The 19,154-nt window shown below is 34.5% G+C and overlaps 3 protein-coding genes across 3 annotated transcripts; 1 reads left to right on the top strand and 2 right to left on the bottom strand.

The window, feature by feature from the left end:
* Positions 1–742: 742 nt before the first annotated feature.
* On the top strand, positions 743–4,013 carry LOC120081454 (sorting nexin 2B-like). The gene is made up of 5 exons (XM_039036333.1): positions 743–1,981; positions 2,308–2,517; positions 3,106–3,366; positions 3,580–3,666; positions 3,758–4,013. Exons 1-5 carry the CDS (start codon positions 989–991, stop codon positions 3,842–3,844), a joined length of 1,638 nt encoding a protein of 545 aa, XP_038892261.1. The 5' UTR covers positions 743–988; the 3' UTR covers positions 3,845–4,013.
* On the bottom strand, positions 3,957–7,411 carry LOC120081453 (probable leucine-rich repeat receptor-like protein kinase IMK3). The gene is made up of 2 exons (XM_039036332.1): positions 5,006–7,411; positions 3,957–4,908 (listed from the first exon to the last, which is right to left on the bottom strand). The coding sequence occupies exons 1-2, from the start codon at positions 6,918–6,920 to the stop codon at positions 4,289–4,291; spliced, it is 2,535 nt and encodes an 844-aa protein (XP_038892260.1). The 5' UTR covers positions 6,921–7,411; the 3' UTR covers positions 3,957–4,288.
* Positions 7,412–13,008: 5,597 nt separating this feature from the next.
* LOC120082178 (PRA1 family protein B3-like) lies at positions 13,009–14,129 on the bottom strand. The gene has a single exon (XM_039037435.1). It carries the CDS (start codon positions 14,033–14,035, stop codon positions 13,388–13,390), a length of 648 nt encoding a protein of 215 aa, XP_038893363.1. The 5' UTR covers positions 14,036–14,129; the 3' UTR covers positions 13,009–13,387.
* Between the last annotated feature and the right edge of the window lie 5,025 nt (positions 14,130–19,154).

Below are 19,154 nucleotides of genomic sequence, written 5' to 3'. Positions count from 1 at the left end.
AAACAATTTTAAGAAATAGGATCTGAGTTGTCTATTAAACACATGTTTTTTTTTTTTTTTTGAAGAATTTGAAAACATAAAACAACTTCTCTACCAAATAAGCTCATAATCACTCCACCTCATAACGAATTATATATAATCTTGAACTAAAAAGATTTCCCCCTTTTCAACTATTGAACTTTTTTTTTTTATAATTATTTTAATAATAAAACTACTAAAAATATTTTCAAATATAGTAAAATATCACTGTATAGGGATAGACAATGATAGATATCTATTAGGCAATAGACTACGATAGACATTTATCAAACATTAATAGATGACTATCGTGGTCTATCGTGATCTATCACTGATAGATTGTGATATTTTACTATATTTATTACTAAGTTGGTTCATTTTCGTTTATTTAAAAATAGTTTTTTTAAAGAAATATTTTTATAAAATATTTTATTCCAACACTCATTTTCATCAAAAAAAAAAAAAAAAAAAAAAAAAAAAAAAAAAAAAAAAAAAAAAAAAAAAAAAAAAAAAAAAGAAAAAAAAAAAAAGAAGAAAAGAAAAATCTAAAACGGATAAGGCAAAGAAGTTTATCAGTATATTGTCTTATTGTTTAAGTCTGATTCACTCACTAAAAATAAAAATAAATCACCAGTTTTATACATTTAACTCGCAAAACCGTACACTGAGTCGACTCAGTTGTCAAATTCCTCGAGTTCTTCGTAATGTTATTCTTACCCACGTGGTGACTCACTGCCTCGGCTGCCGTGTTCACCTCTCTCCATATGCGGCTTCATCACATCTCCCCGAAGAATTTTTCAAACCTTCTTCAAATTCTTCGCATAGTCCACTGTTTTCGCCACTAATCCTTCGATTTCGACGTTGTTTACAGTAGAAATTTGAAGATTCTTGTGTTGATTTCGCCATTTTTCTCTCCTGATTTCGTTTGTTTAGTTTAGTTTTGTGTTGTTCTCTCTTTGTTCGATTCGATATGATGAGCCATGGAGATCAGGAGGAAGAAGCGGACCTTCACTCATCTCGTGACGAAATGGAGAGTTTGGTTCTTGATGATCCTCCTGACGAGCAATCTCATGGTAGGAACGGTCAATTGAGTCGGCCGGTGACGATTAACTATGATCCCTTGCTTTCATCGTCGCCATCTTATGTGGACCGTCAAAGCCCTGATTCACCTTTCGATTCCTTTCTTGAACCTCCTTCTTATGCAGAGGCCATTTTCACTTCTTTTGATTCGTCCTCTAATGGTCGCGATGGTAGCCCTGATTTCTCTTCCACGCCGAACGCTTTGAGCTCAGAGTTCTTGAGTATTTCGGTTTCGGATCCGCAGAGAATGGATGAGCTAAACAATTCGTTGGTCCCTGGTGGAAGTGGTTACTACACGTATCTGATTACGACGAGAACTAATCTGCCCGAGTACGGAGGACCTGGATCCGAATTCGGTGTTCGAAGGCGGTTCAAGGATGTTGTAGCATTGTCTGATCGATTACTCGAAGCATACCGTGGATTTTTCATACCGATGAGGCCGGATAAGAACGTGGTGGAGAGCCAAATGATGCAAAAGCAGGAGTTTGTGGAGCAAAGGAGGATTGCATTAGAGAAGTATTTGAGGAAATTGGCATTGCATCCAGTAATCCGGAAAAGTGAGGAGTTGAGAATGTTTTTGGAGGCAAAGGGTTCATTGCCATTAGTTAGAAACACTGATGTAGCTTCAAGGATGCTTGATGGAGCGGTGAAGCTGCCGAGACAACTATTTGGGGAACCAGCAGCGGCTGTAGATTTGCAGGAGGTGGCAAAACCCGCAAAAGGAGGCAGAGATTTGTTGAGAATCTTTAAGGAGTTGAAGCAATCAATGGCAAACGATTGGGTTGGGGCAAAGCCGATGGTTGTGGAAGAAGATAAGGAGTTTTTGGAGAAGAAAGCGAAATTAATGGACATTGAACAGCAACTTAGCGATGTCTCCCAACAGGTGTGAATCTTATGCCGTAAAGTTTTTCATACGTATCTCCATCTTGTCAAAACTAGAGAATTTTAGATAATGTGACATTAGGATTAGGAATAATGTAAATATTTTGAGAAGCTCTATTAAACCATAGTTAGAGGAGTATAGGATTGAGTTGTTGTTAAGTCTGAAATACATTGCTGATTGCCCTTAATTTTGGATATGAAAATGTATGGCGCTCATTTCTTTATACTTTCTAGTACTGTTGCATGTCTTGCCATTGTTTCGAAGTTACATGTCTTACCATTATTATACTTTCTAGTAATGTTGCATGTCTTACCGTTGTTTTGAAGGCTGAATCACTCGTGAAAGCTCAGCAAGACATTGGTGAGACAATGGGGGAACTGGGATTAGCATTTGTAAAGCTTTCCAAGTTTGAGACGGATGAAGCTATTGTCGAGGCTCAAAGAGTACGAGCTGCTGACATGAAGAATCTGGCCACTGCTGCTGTTAAAGCCAGCAGATTGTATAGAGAACTAAACTCACAAACAGTGAAGCACTTGGTGAGTTCTAAGAAGTATGTTGCAAGTTGAATTAGTATCTACCACTTGGGCGAGTTTGATAACTCTTAGAAGAAATTATTTTTTCACTATGGTTACAAAATGATTGATTGGGTGATTTTGAAGATTCTAAAATACTTACCTCATGTCAAACTTACTTTAAACTTTAAAGGCCGTTTGGAGAGTTAAAATGTAATCAGGATTACTGGGAATCAGAGGAGTGTTGGAAAGCGTGGGTAATCGAAGACAGAATGAAAATGAGATCGTGAAGTGTGAAAACAATAAGAAAGAGGGTTGGATTGAAAACTATCAGAACATAATGAGTTTTATATTACAAATCGGGTCCAAAACGCTCAAACATGAGTTTTTTATTACATTACAACCCCATCCCGTTATGGATCACCAAACACCCCCTAAATGTCTTATTGCGGCCTGTAAAGTTTTCCATTCCAGAAAGTTCAAACTCATGCTTTGTCCTGGAAATGGGCTCTCCCTTACTGATCAGTACTATTAAGTTGATGAGGTCCTTTAAGGAGATGACTCACTTCATCAATTATCTTGTCCTTACTTGTATCCAATCATCCATTTCAGGATAAGCTTCACGATTATCTTGGAGTTATGTTAGCTGTCAATGGTGCATTTTCTGACCGAGCAAGCGCTCTACTGACAGTTCAGACCCTTTCATCAGATTTATCTTCCTTGCATACAAGGATTGAGAAGCTTGAGGTTGCTTCATCCAAGATATTTGGTGGAGACAGATCCAGGTTGCGGAAAATTGAAGAGTTGAAAGATACTGTGCACGTCACAGAAGATGCTAAGACTCGTGCAGTAAGAGAATATGACCGGATCAAGGTAGTTTGCTTCCCCAGCTCCCCCACTTAACTCGTTTTTCTGTATGTGCTACTTTGGAAAATATACGATTACATGGATATTCATACACCTGGCTGTTGACTTTGAGAGGGAGAGGCATTTAATTGAATTATGTATGCATGTAATTAGGTGAATCATTTTAAATTAAGTCTTCAGATGCTTAAAGTGATGAATATGAGTATAATATGAGTGCAGGAAAACAATAGAAGTGAGCTCGAGAGGCTCGATAGGGAGATGCAAGAAGACTTTACACAGATGTTGAGAGGTTTTGTCCTTAATCAGGTTAGATTCTCTTGAGTTCCACGTACAAAGAAAACCTTCACTTTGTCGTATAACCGGTTTGAAGTACCGTAATCGAAATTCATTGTGGCAGGTGGGATATGCAGAGAAAATGGCAACTGTTTGGAAGAATCTTGCAGAAGAAACTAGAGACTACCAGAAACAGAAAGATCACAGCTGAAAATTTTGGTTGTAGTTTTTACAAGAATGTATACAAAACACACCTTTTGATTAATGAGGAGTTTCTTGTAGTCTTAGCGAGCGGATCGGTGTACGTGTTCATGATGGTCTTGTAAACTCTTTCGTCGAGCGCTTTATTTACACGATATGTAGAAGAATTTATTCTCAAATTTGATTGCAAATTTACAGGGAAGTGAACTGTTGTTATTCAATATAGTACTCAGCAGATATGGAAAATAATATTATATATAACTAGAATTCTAGTCATTTACTTATCAAAGTAGAAAAATTGGCCTTGAAACAAAATATATGAGCTGTTTTTGCTCGAGAGGCCAACCATATTAAATTCTAAGACAAAAACACCCTTAAAAGAATTAAAAGAATCACACAGAAGTCGCTCTTTCTATCATCCTACATTGCACTTGTTTGGAAAAAGCCTTTTTTTTCACTCACTTATTGAAGGGCCTCCTCCTCCTGCTCCATCATCCCCAGAACTTGGAGCAGTTTCTGGCCTAATCTCCTCCAGTTGTTGCAAAACTTGTTGAACTTCCGGTCTCGCTGATGGTGAAGGGTCGACACAATGCAAAGCGAGTTTCAGAGTGTTTAGTAACTCATCACCAATTGTAGATGCATCCCTCATCAGCTCCAAATCGAAAACTTCATTAGTCCATTCCTCTTTGACGATGGATGCAACCCATTGTGGCAAATCGACTCCGTTCATGGCCTCACCGGGAGACTTACCAGTCAAGAGTTCCAATATGATTACTCCAAGGCTGTAAATGTCGGTTTTCGTATTTGCTTTCTTCAGCTTTGAGAGCTCTGGTGCTCGGTATCCAAGTGCCCCTGCTGTAGCTATCACATTTGAGCTTGCAGCTGCAGTCATCAACCTTGACAAGCCAAAATCTGCAATCTTAGCATTAATGTACTCATCAAGTAGAATGTTGCTGGATGTTAGGTTTCCATGGATACTGTTCTCATGCACGTGAAGGTGACACAGGCCACGGGTCATACCCTGAGCTATCTTCATCCTCGTCGGCCAATCAATGGATGTGTCCGGTCCACGAGCTGGAGATTTCAAAGAGAGTTAAAGAGTAAACAAGCTTGCAGAGTATATACATTACAATAAAATGTGAAACAAAGTACGAAATTTGCAGTTACTTACCGTGCAGGAACGCTGCGAGACTCCCGTTCGGCATGTAATCGAAAACGAGAAGCTTTTCTCCTTTGGGTCCCAAGTAATAAGCTCTCAAAGCTAGTAGATTTGGATGCCTGATCTTACCAAGTATGTTCACCTCTGCTTCAAATTCCTTCTGGCTCTTAGTGATTTTCTCTCTCAATCTCTTCACCGCGACTTGATTTCCATCTTCCAATGTAGCCTTGTAAACAGTCCCATAAGTACTCTTTCCCATTATTTCTGCTGTTGCACACAAAAGATCATCTGCTGTGAAGACCGTTTGCCCGTCGAAATGGACGAGCTTTCCACCGGCATCCCCTCCTCCTGCTTCAACTTCACTGCTAGTCGGAGGAACGCCCTTCTCTGCCCTTGCAGCCCCAGCTGCTGCAGCCTCACCACCATCCTTTCCTTTTGAAGCAGCCCTTTTCCTTATCAAGCAGCAGAGCAATACAAAGAAAACTATAACCAATACTAGAAGGAGGGCTCCTGCTGCTATGAGGATTATATCTTTAGTACTTAACTTCCGATGTCGGGTTGTTGAACTTTCTGGTGGAGGAGCAGGAGCTTCTTGAGAAGGGGCTGGGGATGGGCACAGAATCGAACCACTGAACCCACAGAGCTGAATGTTCCCAACAAAGGAACTTGCATTGAATTTCTCGGCGAGAGGTGGAGGAACCAAACCCGAAAGGTTATTGTATGAGACATTTAAGGATTGAAGACCTTGTAAATCAGCAAGAGAAGCTGGTATTTCTCCACTTAGATTGTTCTGAGATAAATCAAGTTGTGTAAGTGTTGAAATGTTCCCTAAAGTTTCAGGAATTTGACCATTGAATCTGTTTCTACTCAAGTTGAGAATAGAGAGGTTTCTCAATCTATCAAAATTTTGTGGCAAGCTTCCATTAAGGAAATTATTGGAAACATCCAGAGTTTTCAGCAGAAAAAGCTTACTAATTTCTTCAGGAATGCCACCATTTAACCTATTGTGGCTAAGGGAAACCACTTGAAGCTCACTTAACTTGCTTAAAGAAGTTGGTATAGTACCTGAGAGGAGATTGCCATCAAGAGTCAGAGACTTGAGCTGAAACACCCGGTTTCGCTCGGTGACATCGCCGCCCCAAGAGTCAGGAATGTTGCCTGAGAGATTGTTATGTTGAAGATCAAGAAAAGTAAGGGACACCGATCGAGCAAGACTCGTAGGAATTGGACCCGAAAACGAGTTAAAGCTCAAGTTAAGCCAATAGAGCTTGGTGGAGTTTGCCAAAGTAGGTGGGATTGTTCCAGTGAGCAAATTGTTACTAATGTGAAGAGTTTGAAGCAGAGGACAAAGGCCCAATGAAGCCGGGATCGAACCCGAAAATCGATTATTAAACAACTGAACTCCTCTAAGATTAGGAAGAAGCCCCAATGAAGAAGGGATTGATCCACCAATGAAGTTATCATGTAAACTAAGCTTCCTAAGTGCTTGAAGTTGGCCAATCTTCTGAGTGATTCTACCTCCTAATCCCTTCCAAGGAAGCTGTATTACAATAACCTGTCCTTTAGCACATTTAATCCCAACCCAACCACCAGAACAAGCCCCAAATCCACTATCATTCCAACTCTTCAAAAACCCTTTAGGATCATCAAGCTCTTGCTTAAAAGCCTGAAGGGATTGAAAATCAGCTTGAGTCACAACCACACCATCCCAATCCTGACTCAAAACAGGTTGAACAAAAACCAAATTAAACAACAAAAACAACAAACCCAATCCACAAGAAACAAACCCATTAGGGTTTTTTCTCAGAATCTTCTTATATGAAGAAAAACAGAGCCCATCAGGAGATTGAGTGAAGAAAACACCAAAATCCCGAAATGGGTATCTCCAAAAAGAGGTGAAATCAAATGGGGTTTGAGGATCATCCATAGAAAAGCTAAAGAAGAGCAAAGAAAAGAGTGAGAGGGGATGAAAATGGAATGGAAATGGAATAGAGCATAGGGGAAAGAAGAAATTGGAAGCAGAGGAGGATGAGGAAGAAGATTTTCTTCTCTTGTTTGATGGCCTTAACGGCTAGTTTCCTTTTTTAGAGAGGGGTTTTGTAGAGATGAATAAGAAATGGGGTTTTTTGATGAAGAAAAGACCACGTGAATCCCTGAGAGAGACACAAATGTCAGGTGGATGCAATAAGGGACCAGAGGCTCTTCTTCTCTTGTTTGATGGCCTTAACGGCTAGTTTCCTTTTTTTTTTTTTTGGGTTTGATTCTGATTTTTGTGTTTCTCAAGGTTTAGGGTTGTTTTTTATTTTTTTGGGAGAGGATTGAACACAGAGAGAGAGAGAGAGAGAGAGGGAGAGGGTTTTAGGGAAGGTGGCAATACCGCTCCTCCAACGGCTATGTCTTTGTGTTTTCAGTGATGGGATCCACCGGCTCAGGACAATGTGAGAGAGAGAGGATAATTTCATTGGAAATGGTGCAAAATTATTTGAGTTTAGGGTTTATAAAAGGTGGATTTCAAATCAATTTTTACCCATACTATTAAATTTTAATATTTTTAATATACAGTAAAAAATCTATGAAACATACCAAGAAATAAGTGATATAGTGCCACTAATGTAAATATATTAGGGATATTAGATATATCAATTTGATTAAAAATCATAAAATATTTATTTATTAATTAATTTATTTTTTGTTTTTATAATGTTTTTTAGAAATATCCATCAAAATTCCTGTAAAACTAAGACACCGATATTTTCATTTTTAAACCTTAGTTTCAAATCAATTTTTAACTTTGATTTTTTTTTTTATTAATTTGGTGGTTAAATTATAAAAAATAATCATGATTTACAATGTCAAGTAAGTTCCGTTTTAACTTGTGAAATTTGATTTTTTTTTTAAAAAAAATAACTACGAAATGTTTTTTTTGGTTGAAATTTATGGGCGAAAAAAATTTGTGTATGCTTTTATATCGGTTAAGTGAACAATATACGTAAAAGTAAATTTGAGGGTTAGAGTTAGACAAAAAAAACAGTAAACAACATAACAAAAAATTATAGTTCGAGGATGAAATTTAGAAGAAGACAATATGTATGGTTCACAGATATGTCATTTGTATGAATTTTCTTCCTTGTATGCGTTTAACATTCACAGAAGTAGATAATTTTTTTTTATTTGTATATTTAATAACAAAAGCCTAGGAGTATTGTTTTTAATAAACATCAAACGTCAAAGGTTAAAATGAAAAGATTAGGAGTATAATTATAACGAAACCCCATAACTCTTAAGGGCATTTTTTTTATATAATTTAACTTAATTTGATTAAATTAATATTCTGGTCACTTGTAATTTGAGTTTCATTTATTTGGTTTTAATATTTTCAAATATCTAATTTTGATTCTTGTATTTTTAATTAACGAAGTTCGATAACCATTAATTTTTAATAACTAAATTTAAGATTTATTGAAAATATAAGTACTAAAGTTCAAATGGATTAAAAGTATAAAGATTATAATTGGACATCTAAAAGTAAAGTACATTGATTAAAAAGAATGAAACAAAAAAATGTAGGGACCAAACTGATATTTTTACCTATTAATTTTTATCTTAAATTTTCGTATTCCATTAATTTGAATTCTATTTCAATATATATGGTTATATTTGCTTTTTGGGTAAATTGCAAAAATCATTTCTAAAGTATAGTGGTAGTTGCAATTATACCCTTAAACTTCGAACTTTAAAAATTGAATCCTCCAAATTATATAAATATATTAAAATTGGATCAAACTGAACCTTTAAACTTACATAATTGTATAAATTTAACATTGGTATCAGTTAAGTGTTCGATTTTTAGGGTCCAATTTTAACACTTATAGAAGTTTAGAGACCCAATTTGTACAACTAAAAGTTTGAGGGTATAAATTGCAACTACCACCATACTTTAGGGGTGGTTTTTGCAACTTATTCTTGCTTCCCCCCCTCTTTTAGTATGACAAATAATATAGAGATTTGAACCTCTTACCACATAGCAATTTGTACATGTCAATTACCATTTTGTTATGACCATATTTAAGTTGATTATCGAGAAAATAATTACAAACGAATCTAAATTATTCAAAAAGTACTTTTTTTGTCATACACCATATATATTTTTAAATATGTTCGGTTATGTTTATTCAAACACACCCTTAATAGGAATGATTAGTGACAAAGTTATGCTCATGTTAACAGTCTTATGTTACAATTCTATAACAATTTAATCTCTACCATTGAAGATTTCATTACGATGTAAGATTTATGTATGCAAATCGATACATTTTAACCATAAGCACGAAATAGTTATACACCAAAAGGTCGATATTCACTCGTTAATGACTAAATCATAACAAAATTGAGTATATAAGAAGTATATCTTATTTTAACAAAAGTGGATTAATCAAATGTAAATAGTTTTAAGGGCAATGTTTGTATTAGATAATGGGACATTGGACCTACTAGCAAGGACATGAGAAGATACTTCCTAGGAAATGGAGTGAAATTAGAAAATAGGAAAGAGAAGAGATTAGTATCTAAGTTTTTTAGTTTAGTTCAGTTCAGTTTGGCTTTTACTTTTTTAAACTGACCCAAATTGGCTTGTTTGATGCTGTGTTTTTATTTTATTTTTCAAGAAGAAAAAAACCAATTATATTTTATTCACTTTGTTTGATTCAAAAGATAAAATTATTCATTTCTATTCATGTTGTCTTCTTTTGTTTAATGTAGTTATAGTTAGCTTGTTAATTTTATATATAGATAGTTTTTGGGGTTTTGTGGGGATCTCCAAGTTAGTTTGAAAAAATATATTAAAATGATATGTGTTTGAATTAATATTTTTTTAATATATATATATATATATTACTTTTGAACCTCTAATATCTTTTAGGAAAAGTATCTTCTTAGTTCCAAGTTCTAAAAGATATGTTTGATTCATAGTTTCTGTCTCTTATACACATCTAGATGTGTATAAGAGACAGTATATATATATTACTTTTGAACCTCTAATATCTTTTAGGAAAAGTATCTTCTTAGTTCCAAGTTCTAAAAGATATGTTTGATTCATAGTTTTGCAATTACATCTTCTCAATCCTCCAATCTTTAAGAATATGCATATTTTGATCACTATGTTTTTTTTTTTAGTTTTTGAATTTTTAAGAATAAATTTAAAAAATTCTTGAAGTAATTTTTTAAGTATTTTAAATAAACATTTTAAATTATTTGAAAACAAGACAAAATACACCTTCTTAAAAGTTCAAGAACTAAAAAGTTACATTACATTTTCAAAATTGAAATCAAATGCATCAACATTTTGGAATTTGGAGGACAAAAAAAAATATATATATATATATTCTTTATTTTTTGTACTCATTTTTATCCATTGAAGTAATGCTTATTTTGATTTGTATTCATATATGTAATTAATTACTTTCTCTCCAAAGCCTAATTCCCCATCATCTGCCTTGTGTTAAAAAGATAACAAAATTTATTCATTATCCCATACCATTTATTCCAAAATCAGTGTAGCATTAATCTAAAATGCAAATTTAGATCACAACACCACACGATAATGTTTTATGAAAGGTCAAGAAGAATATTGCTGTTAAATTTTAGCGAACTTAGAATTAAACAGGGATGAATAACCTACCTATTCACTCAAATTTCCCCAACTCCATCTGTAATTTTCCATTTTAAATCAAATTTAATTTACCTCAACCAAACTTACTCCATTACAACTCTGTAAGCTACTATCCCACTTCCCTTAAATCCAAACATATACTCAAGCAATGACCTTATAATTCACAGAGCTGCTTAGAAGGGCAAGACAAACATTTCACATCTTTCCTACCAAACTCAAAAACCATGAAATTTATGCAAGAAAATCAACTACTGAGAATTATTCAACAAAACAGAGGAACAGATGCACTAATTGTTTTTCAACACTATTGACTAGTTCTTATTGTACATGCTAATCAGCTAGCTAACTCCTTTTTATAATTAACAACCACCATGCTTCCATTGATGAAATATTACAAAGGGCACTAAAAAACCAGGCTAATAAAAAAGTTCTCCAATCTACTACCTCCAATGTACTCGAATACAAATTCAAATATGTCTTGACATTCTCATGGGTAGGAGGATCACTTTTGTTCTACTCCATATTCATCTAGCATCCAAGAACAGTAAAGACATTTGAGACCTTTACTACTGGAATTGCATCAAACTACTCGGACACAATTGTGCCACGTCATTGATAATAAGTACGAGAAAATACTCAAATGGGTTGAAGACCTGATAAGTTTCCTGCAACTTCCCCAAGGGCCAAGCTGAACTTTTGAAGAAAGAATGACCCATTTTTCTAGGACTTTCAACTACTCAAAATCAGCTCATTCAGTGTTGGTCCTTTGAAACTCAAGGAAGACACTCTCTACTCAACTCATCCAGCCGAGTCTCCTGCAGGAGTGGATGGCAGACTAACTAAAATCCAGTCATCTACTCGACACAATCCCCAACTAGCAAAATAGCAGTTTGGACAACAAGATTCAATACAGGCACACCTTTTCTCAACTCAATGTCAAGCCTAAGGCACCACGCGACCACTATGCGACAATCAGAGTAAGCGACACCTTGTTCAAGTAATCAGACAGGAAAATGTATGTTTCTACATCCATATGATTTAGTCAAGCTCCCTAAGCCTATTTGCACAGCTATAAATTCTAATACCATGTGCCTAAAGTTATCCTGAGTCAACTATACTTGATGCTCCTCATCCTAATAGTTAAAAAGAAAATTGTCAATCATCCATGCTTGTTCCCAAATCAAGGAGGAAACTACATACAAACAATGCATGATCTCAACACTTCCCATCACTTGCATGCATGTTGGCACTTTGAGTATTACAATGTTCCTAAACTCTCAGACTACTCCCCGTTGTGTTGCAAGTGATAGGACATGACAGTATACTTTCATTCGTCTACAACACAATCCAATTCTAGCAAAATAAGCAATTTTGGTGGGGCCATGTGAGATTAGTAAGATTGTGGTTGTATAATAGGCAAATTCAACTTAACTAAAACATGAGGTACTTCCGATTCAAACAAATCCTCAGAGTCAGAAAAAGCAGTCGACATGTAAATTGAAAATCAAGGATGGGATTAAAAAGTGAGATAGACATAGGGCACAAATATATACGGTCACCTTTACCCTTTTCATTCTCATAACTCTCTTTCGACACAACGCTCAATACTTGAAACATTTCAGCCAAATTAAATTTTCTACAAAGTACACACCACTCTACCTATCCCCCCTCTCTCACTATCACATTTCACATGTATTCACTACCTTTCTCTGCACCAGCAAGCTATCACAAAGGACTATGTATATGCCATATTTTGAAAGAATGGCTCTAACCTCAAAACAAAACTCACATACAACCAAGTATAAAGTCTATCCACTTAAACAATGTCTTCAAATACCGATTGCTGTTTCAAAAACCACACAACCTATAAGCCTGAAAGAGAAGTACCACTACCAAATCCAAAGACAAAAACTAAAAAATAAATAAGCTTAGATAATACCTTCTAAGATGACTTGAACTCCTCTCCACAAAAGATTGATTCAAGTAAAAAATATTCATATTTTCTACTGTATAATAGAGTAAATGACAAGTAGAGAGGCCATAGAATAAAGTGATGTTGAACAAAAGACTATTGAAGATCCCATCTAGATAATCTGGAGAGCAAGCAATTATTAATTTCACTAACTTCAATGAAATCCAATCTGAAGATGAACATAAATGACAACGTAACCCCTTTCCAGAAGCCCCCACCACCCACAACCCCTGCAAATACACATGATACACTAATTTTTACTGCTGCCCAAGAAAGAATATAGGTAATATACGATTTGAAGCGCAGTACACAACCATATTCAGACTTTCCTGCAATTACAGAATTAGAGTAACATGAAAGGAAACAGTCCAATGCTAACCAAACAATTGACACACTTTGAATTTCATTAGAAGAAAACAAGATCTGAAATTAAACAGGACCATAGTAGCAACGTACATGACAACGGGGTTGAAGCGTTATCTAAAGAAATGAGAGACTATAGTAAAAGAATTGCGTAATAATCGCCCTAAGTGATACAGACTCCGATTCGTTGTATTGTATATAGAACAACTAAACAAAAATGTTGATATATAAATTTGCAGCATCTTGAGATACAACCTACGTTATGAGAGAACAAACCCTAATCCAGTTCTTACAGATCACAAGAATTAAAACTGAAGAGAGTACAACAAGTAAGCCTAACCCATAATCAAACTGCCATCAGTTCGTTCATCAGGCGCCGATCAGGATCTGGCTATACACGCGCTGCAATTGCAGGACCTGCGGCTGAAGCAGCAGAGGCGGCGCCACCGAGAAATGACAGGAATCCTCCATTTACAGGCTCTTGATCGTCAAGGAAGAGATCCTCTGGAACCCTAAACGCACCGTGAATGCACACAATGGAAAATCCAATCATCGACGCCGAAATCAGGAGCGATCCAACACTAGTGAGGAACACCACAATCACAGTCAAAACCCCCAACCCAACCAACGTTTCGAAATCCGAAAAAGTACGGCCACGAATAACCAGCGGCTGATCGGAAGGACGGAAAATGTAGAGAAAGCTCCAAGCAGCGAGGAGTGAAAGAAGAGTCAAGAGAGAAAACGGGTGGGAGAGAAGAGAAAAACCGAGAACAAGGGCAAAGAGGGTGATGTAATTGACACGGAAGTATGAGAAGTTCTTGCGGATCCGGGAATAGGCTTCGGAAAGGTTGTCGGGGCGAGCCATAGAACTCCGATCAACGAGCTCCGACCATGGGCGGCGATGGGAGAAGCCTTGGCGGACGGAGGAGGTCAAACGAGAGAGAAAAGCGCGGAAGGCAGGAGTGGCGATGGGTGGCTGAGATGGAGCTCCGGCAGCCGACTGAGGGCCGGAAATCGGAAGTGTCGGTGGAGAAGCCATTGGTGTGGCTAGATCTGGCAGTGCGCTGTGATATTTACACAATGGGGTTTCAAAGGAATTTATTTCTTCGTATGGAGACCCGAGAAAGAAAGGACCTTTACGCCGTTCTCTCAATATATATATTCCTTTAAATTTCAATTTTGTCCTTCAATTTTGGGTTTATTTTGTTTTCATCCCTAAATTCTTTAAATATTTACTTTTATGAGAATAGAATTATTGATAGTATTAATACCATGTCAATTGAGTTATGTTCATTTTGACACAAAATAAGGTAATTAGAATGGACAGAACTTTTAGGAATAATAATTAAGTGAATAACAATATTTTTAAAGAATCGTAAATATAGTAAAATCTATTCATGATAGACTCTATTAATGATGGATTTTATCATTAATAGACCTCGAGAGTTCGATCTAAATTTTGTTATACTTTTGACTTTTTTTTTTTCTTTTATACAATAGGTATGTGAGCCATTTGAACCGTAAATAACTTGGTCACTAACACATACTACATGTTGGCTAATTAATTTGGATTGAAATTATATTTGTATTAAAATATTAAAACCAATATTTTAGTATACTATACATCATTAATTTGTTAAAAATATATACTTGAGGTTAAAGGAGATATGAAAAATATATATATATATATATATATTTTCATATTGGTAAATGTCTATTTTTGTCCTTTCTCTATGGGAAACAACTATTTGAATGTAAGTGTCTTTAAACGCTATTGTCCTTCATTGATAGGATATTGATAGTTCGAATGTAAATGCCTTTTAAGTCTTATTAGTACAATCGATGACATGACATCCTTGTTTGAATTGAGGTAATCACACATCAATTTACATATGGGTATAATCCATACATAACAAAGAATAAATTAAATATGTTAATACGTACATGATCTTATCTAAGAAAATTATAAAAATTTTACGAAAATTTGAAATCTCATAAAATTTGAAAAAGCTATTGGAAGTGCATATGTGAAAGATTAAAAAATACAAACTAAAATACTTGCAATTGATTCATGGATGCATTTTTGCATGTTTTTTTCTTGACATTCTTCCTTTTGATTTTGGCTTGATTTTAGCCTAGTTATTTGTTCCTTGAGAATTATAGTCCATGCATTTTGTTATGAAATATCAAAATTTTGTGGTGATATTATATAGTAACTTATTTTTGTTGCATTATTTAAAATGATTTTTAAATTATACCATTACGACTAATTTTAAGATATCGTCAAAATATTTAATGAGGAAAGTATTTAAGAAAAATGTTAAAAGAGTAACAATTGAAAAAAAAAAGAAAAAAAAGAGAACACATTTTAAATCACTTGGAGTGATTGATTCATTGATGTATTTTTGCATGTTTTTTCTTGACATTTTCCTTTTTATTTTTTTATTTCATTTTAGCCTAATTGTTTTTATCTCTATGAATGTAGACAAGTCCCTAGTGCATGTCTTGAGTGCAGATCTTCCACTACAGATAATTCGATGAGTTGATCTTTATAGTCAAGACTCAAAGCTTTTCATAGGTCGATGTAGTCAGTAACTGGCTCTAGCTCCACCTTCCGCTACTTGACGCTTGTTAGCTCCATCATACTAACAGTACACCTAATGTTCTAGAAATAATTCATGAATTCTCTTTCTAGCTATTCCCAGTTATCAACCACTTTAGGCTTTAGATCAATGTACAAATCAAAAGTGTTCCCCTTCAGTATACAGATGAACTTATTGATTAGAAGCCCTCTTCTGGTTTCAACGTTCTCGCAGGTTTTAACAAAGTGGGTAATATGTTGTTTCAAATTGACCTCTCCATCGAAATACTAAAAACTTTGGGAGTTAGTACCCAACAGTCATTCTTAAGTTGTCAAATTCTTCATATATACAATTTGGAGTACATAAAAGAATTATGAGACAGTCCTTTGCATTGAGCTCTTATGGAGTTCATGATCACTTGCAGTTGTCGGACCGATAGTGAAGCGACGGATGTGGAATGTTACATCTGGTTTTCTTGTAACATAGTTTCCCCCTCGTCATTAGCTTTGACAGCAGTAGTTAGACTAGAGATGTCTACGGGTGAGAACGGATGAGGACGACTTCTCTGTCCCCGTCCTTGTGCTTGCTTCATATTTCAATCCCCATCCCATAAAATTTTCCAAGGGGATCAGGTTCCTACAAAAAAATTCCACGTTGGTTTTTTTCTTAATTTATTTTTTATTTAGGAAATCTTTACCTTTATTCTCAACCATATAAAATGTTTAAAATTTTCTATATTAAATGGGTCATTTCCAATACATTATTATTTAATAAATCATTATAAAAATTTATTATAAAAATAATAATATTTCATCTCAATAATTTCTAATGTTAAAATTTAAATATTGTAGCATAGTTGTCTAGCCTTTGACTTATATATTACAACATACATGTTTTAAAAGTTAGAAAGTTTTAACATCTCTATCCTAAAAATGAACTAAAATTTTAACATCACAAAATTGTTTTAACCGAATCAATTTAAACTTTTATACGATTATATTTCAAAATTGTCAATGCATCAATTTTTACATATGTATAGACTTCTTCAGATATCGATTTAACAAGATTGACAAACAATTTGCATGGGCAATTCTAAAAAAACTCTTAATTGAGAATCTAAATTGATTCGCTAATTTAAATTTAGAGGTTTAACTAATAAAGTTATAGGTTTTACATGATGTTTATCCAAATAAAACATAATTGATGGTTTAAATCGATACACTTACGGAAGTTTAGAATTTAAATCAATACAATTATTAGTTTATAATTTAAATTGATACAACCACTTAAATTGATATTTGCCCTAATTATTTTTATTACCATGAAAAATAAATAAATAATAACTCCATGCAAATACTCACAAACCCTTGCAAAATTTTAAAATTCTTCACCTTATTTAAAATTAATTTATTACGTCAACATGATAAGGATAATAGAACCTCGACCTATCTTTATAATGATACGATATTATCCACTTCGAACGTACATAACTTTGCTTTTGAAAATATAAGTCTCATATCAATAGAAACTATTATTCTTACTTTTTTTACTCGTGGTCACATCAATGTGGAGTTTTGTTTGCATCTAACGTAATATACTACGTCAATTAACAATAAAATTGATTTAGTTCGAATTTTAATGACTAAAACGTATTTTTTGAAACTCATGGACCAAAGAGACATTGACTCAAACTTCAAGAACCAATTGGTTTTGCCTTTGACCCATCAAAACCCAATCATGTAAAAAGAAAAAAAAATGAAAAAAAGAAAATTAGGAATCACATTTCCACAAACGACAAAAAATCACTTTGTTTTTTCTTAATGGTTTTGAATTGGCTTGTTTTAACCAATTTTTCTAATTGCAATATGGCTCTCCTGGACCCAATTAAATTAAGACCACGTTTATCCCACTGAAAATGTTATAGATCAATGAGAATAAAGAAAATGAGTCCCATTTGATTACTTACTTGTGTTCTGCAGTTGTATTGACACATGGGCTCCATATCTAAATTTGTAATGAAATATCACAATATGATGGAGATGAATAAAGAGTACTCAATCCATTTGTGCCTGAGAATTACGTCATATCGTTACTGTTACTATTATAGTTATAGTTGCGGCTACCATTATTGTTACTGTTACAATTTAAAAATTATCAATTTTGACATCTTTACTGTTATCATTATTGTTACAGTTACCACTTGACTCTTAGAGATAGAGCTAAAGGTAACGGTACTAGTAAATTTGACAAAAATCATAACTCTAAGTAAATGCGATCAAAATCAATCCAATTACGTTTGCGGTTCAACTTCATTACAATTGATTCATCAATGAAATTTCATTACGATTTGTTGGATTTTATGTCCTAGAATTCGTGGTTTGAAAACAATAAAACTTATTCTGAAAATTCAATAAGTTGCTATTGAATATATGAATTGTTTATTTCGTTTTAGAAATAAATCCAATAAACTAAAATCCATGACTATTACATGAGTACATGAACTTTATGTGGAGACATAAAAGTGGATCAGGTTCAAGTAAATAGTCAAAATGATCTATAGTATATGAATAAGGTTGTGTGCCTTATTCTGGTAACACTATTAGATGCGGCTCACTCTGTAGTTGTTATAAGGAGTTGTAAAGTGCTACAGACAATGTGATCTTAATTCATACATGTTATGACATGAGGAACGGGAGCATCCTGTGCAATGAGTTTGTATAAGATCGAACCACAAAATCAATCACTCTTACTTTATAACATTGTTTACTGTTTAAGACTGATTATTTCAAAGCGATAACCTACGTAACTTAACCTTAATCTTGAGCTAACTATGAACTCCTATTTATTCGGGGTTATTCTTAGATTTGCATAGATGAGGGTTGGCTCAACAGCGTCAGCTCAAAAACTTCCATTTTAGAGGTAAGAACGAGTAGATATCTGGGGACATAGGGTGCAAGATGGAATTCACTCCTACCCGCTTTTAGGGATTGTACAGAGGTTGTTCCCTTAAATGCTAACTTCGGGTCTTAAATAAGGAGCACTATCCTCTCATGGGCTCGAGAGGGACTCGATTTGTTGATTGGATCACAAACCAATTGTTCATTAGAGGATCAGTGGGACTTAAGGAACAAGAGGTAATCTCGAGGGTAAAACAGACATTTGACCCAACCGTTATTACGAAAAACCTGTGAAGAGTTTACTTACTAATCATGATTATATCGAGTTGACATAATATATCTAGAGTGAGGGGAGTGCAACTATGGGCTTTAGTGGAGTGACCCATTAATTAACGAATGAGGGTTAATTCGGTGTAAAGAGTTTAGCCAATTAATCTCGGATCGTTGGAGCCCATGATCTGTAGGTCCACGAGGTCCCCCTATTAGCTCGTAAATGGATTAGTCTTAGAGTATCGTGATAAGTTAATTTGAAACGTTCAAATTAGAATTAAGGAAATTAGTAATTATATGTGATATAATTATGCATTTAATTTTAGAATTAAACGAAATTAGAGAATCAATTAATATTTAAATATGATTTAAATATTAAATTTATGAATAGAGATTCATGAGGTGGAAT

This window comes from Benincasa hispida, chromosome 7, assembly GCF_009727055.1.
Source record: "Benincasa hispida cultivar B227 chromosome 7, ASM972705v1, whole genome shotgun sequence".
Taxonomy (NCBI): Eukaryota; Viridiplantae; Streptophyta; class Magnoliopsida; order Cucurbitales; family Cucurbitaceae; genus Benincasa; species Benincasa hispida.
The sequence above is the reverse complement of the archived record's forward strand: the minus strand, read 5'-3'. Positions and strand labels throughout refer to the sequence as shown.

Bases quoted from the DNA above. Each gene is read 5' to 3' on its own strand.
- LOC120081454 (XM_039036333.1), top strand. From the start codon at position 989: ATGATGAGCCATGGAGATCAGGAGGAAGAAGCGGACCTTCACTCATCT. The intron at 1,982-2,307 runs GTGTGAATCTTA...GTTGTTTTGAAG, and splicing joins TTAGCGATGTCTCCCAACAG to GCTGAATCACTCGTGAAAGC. The intron at 2,518-3,105 runs GTGAGTTCTAAG...CATCCATTTCAG, and splicing joins CACAAACAGTGAAGCACTTG to GATAAGCTTCACGATTATCT.
- LOC120081453 (XM_039036332.1), bottom strand. From the start codon at position 6,920: ATGGATGATCCTCAAACCCCATTTGATTTCACCTCTTTTTGGAGATAC. The intron at 4,909-5,005 runs GTAAGTAACTGC...TGAAATCTCCAG, and splicing joins TCTCGCAGCGTTCCTGCACG to CTCGTGGACCGGACACATCC.
- LOC120082178 (XM_039037435.1), bottom strand. From the start codon at position 14,035: ATGGCTTCTCCACCGACACTTCCGATTTCCGGCCCTCAGTCGGCTGCC.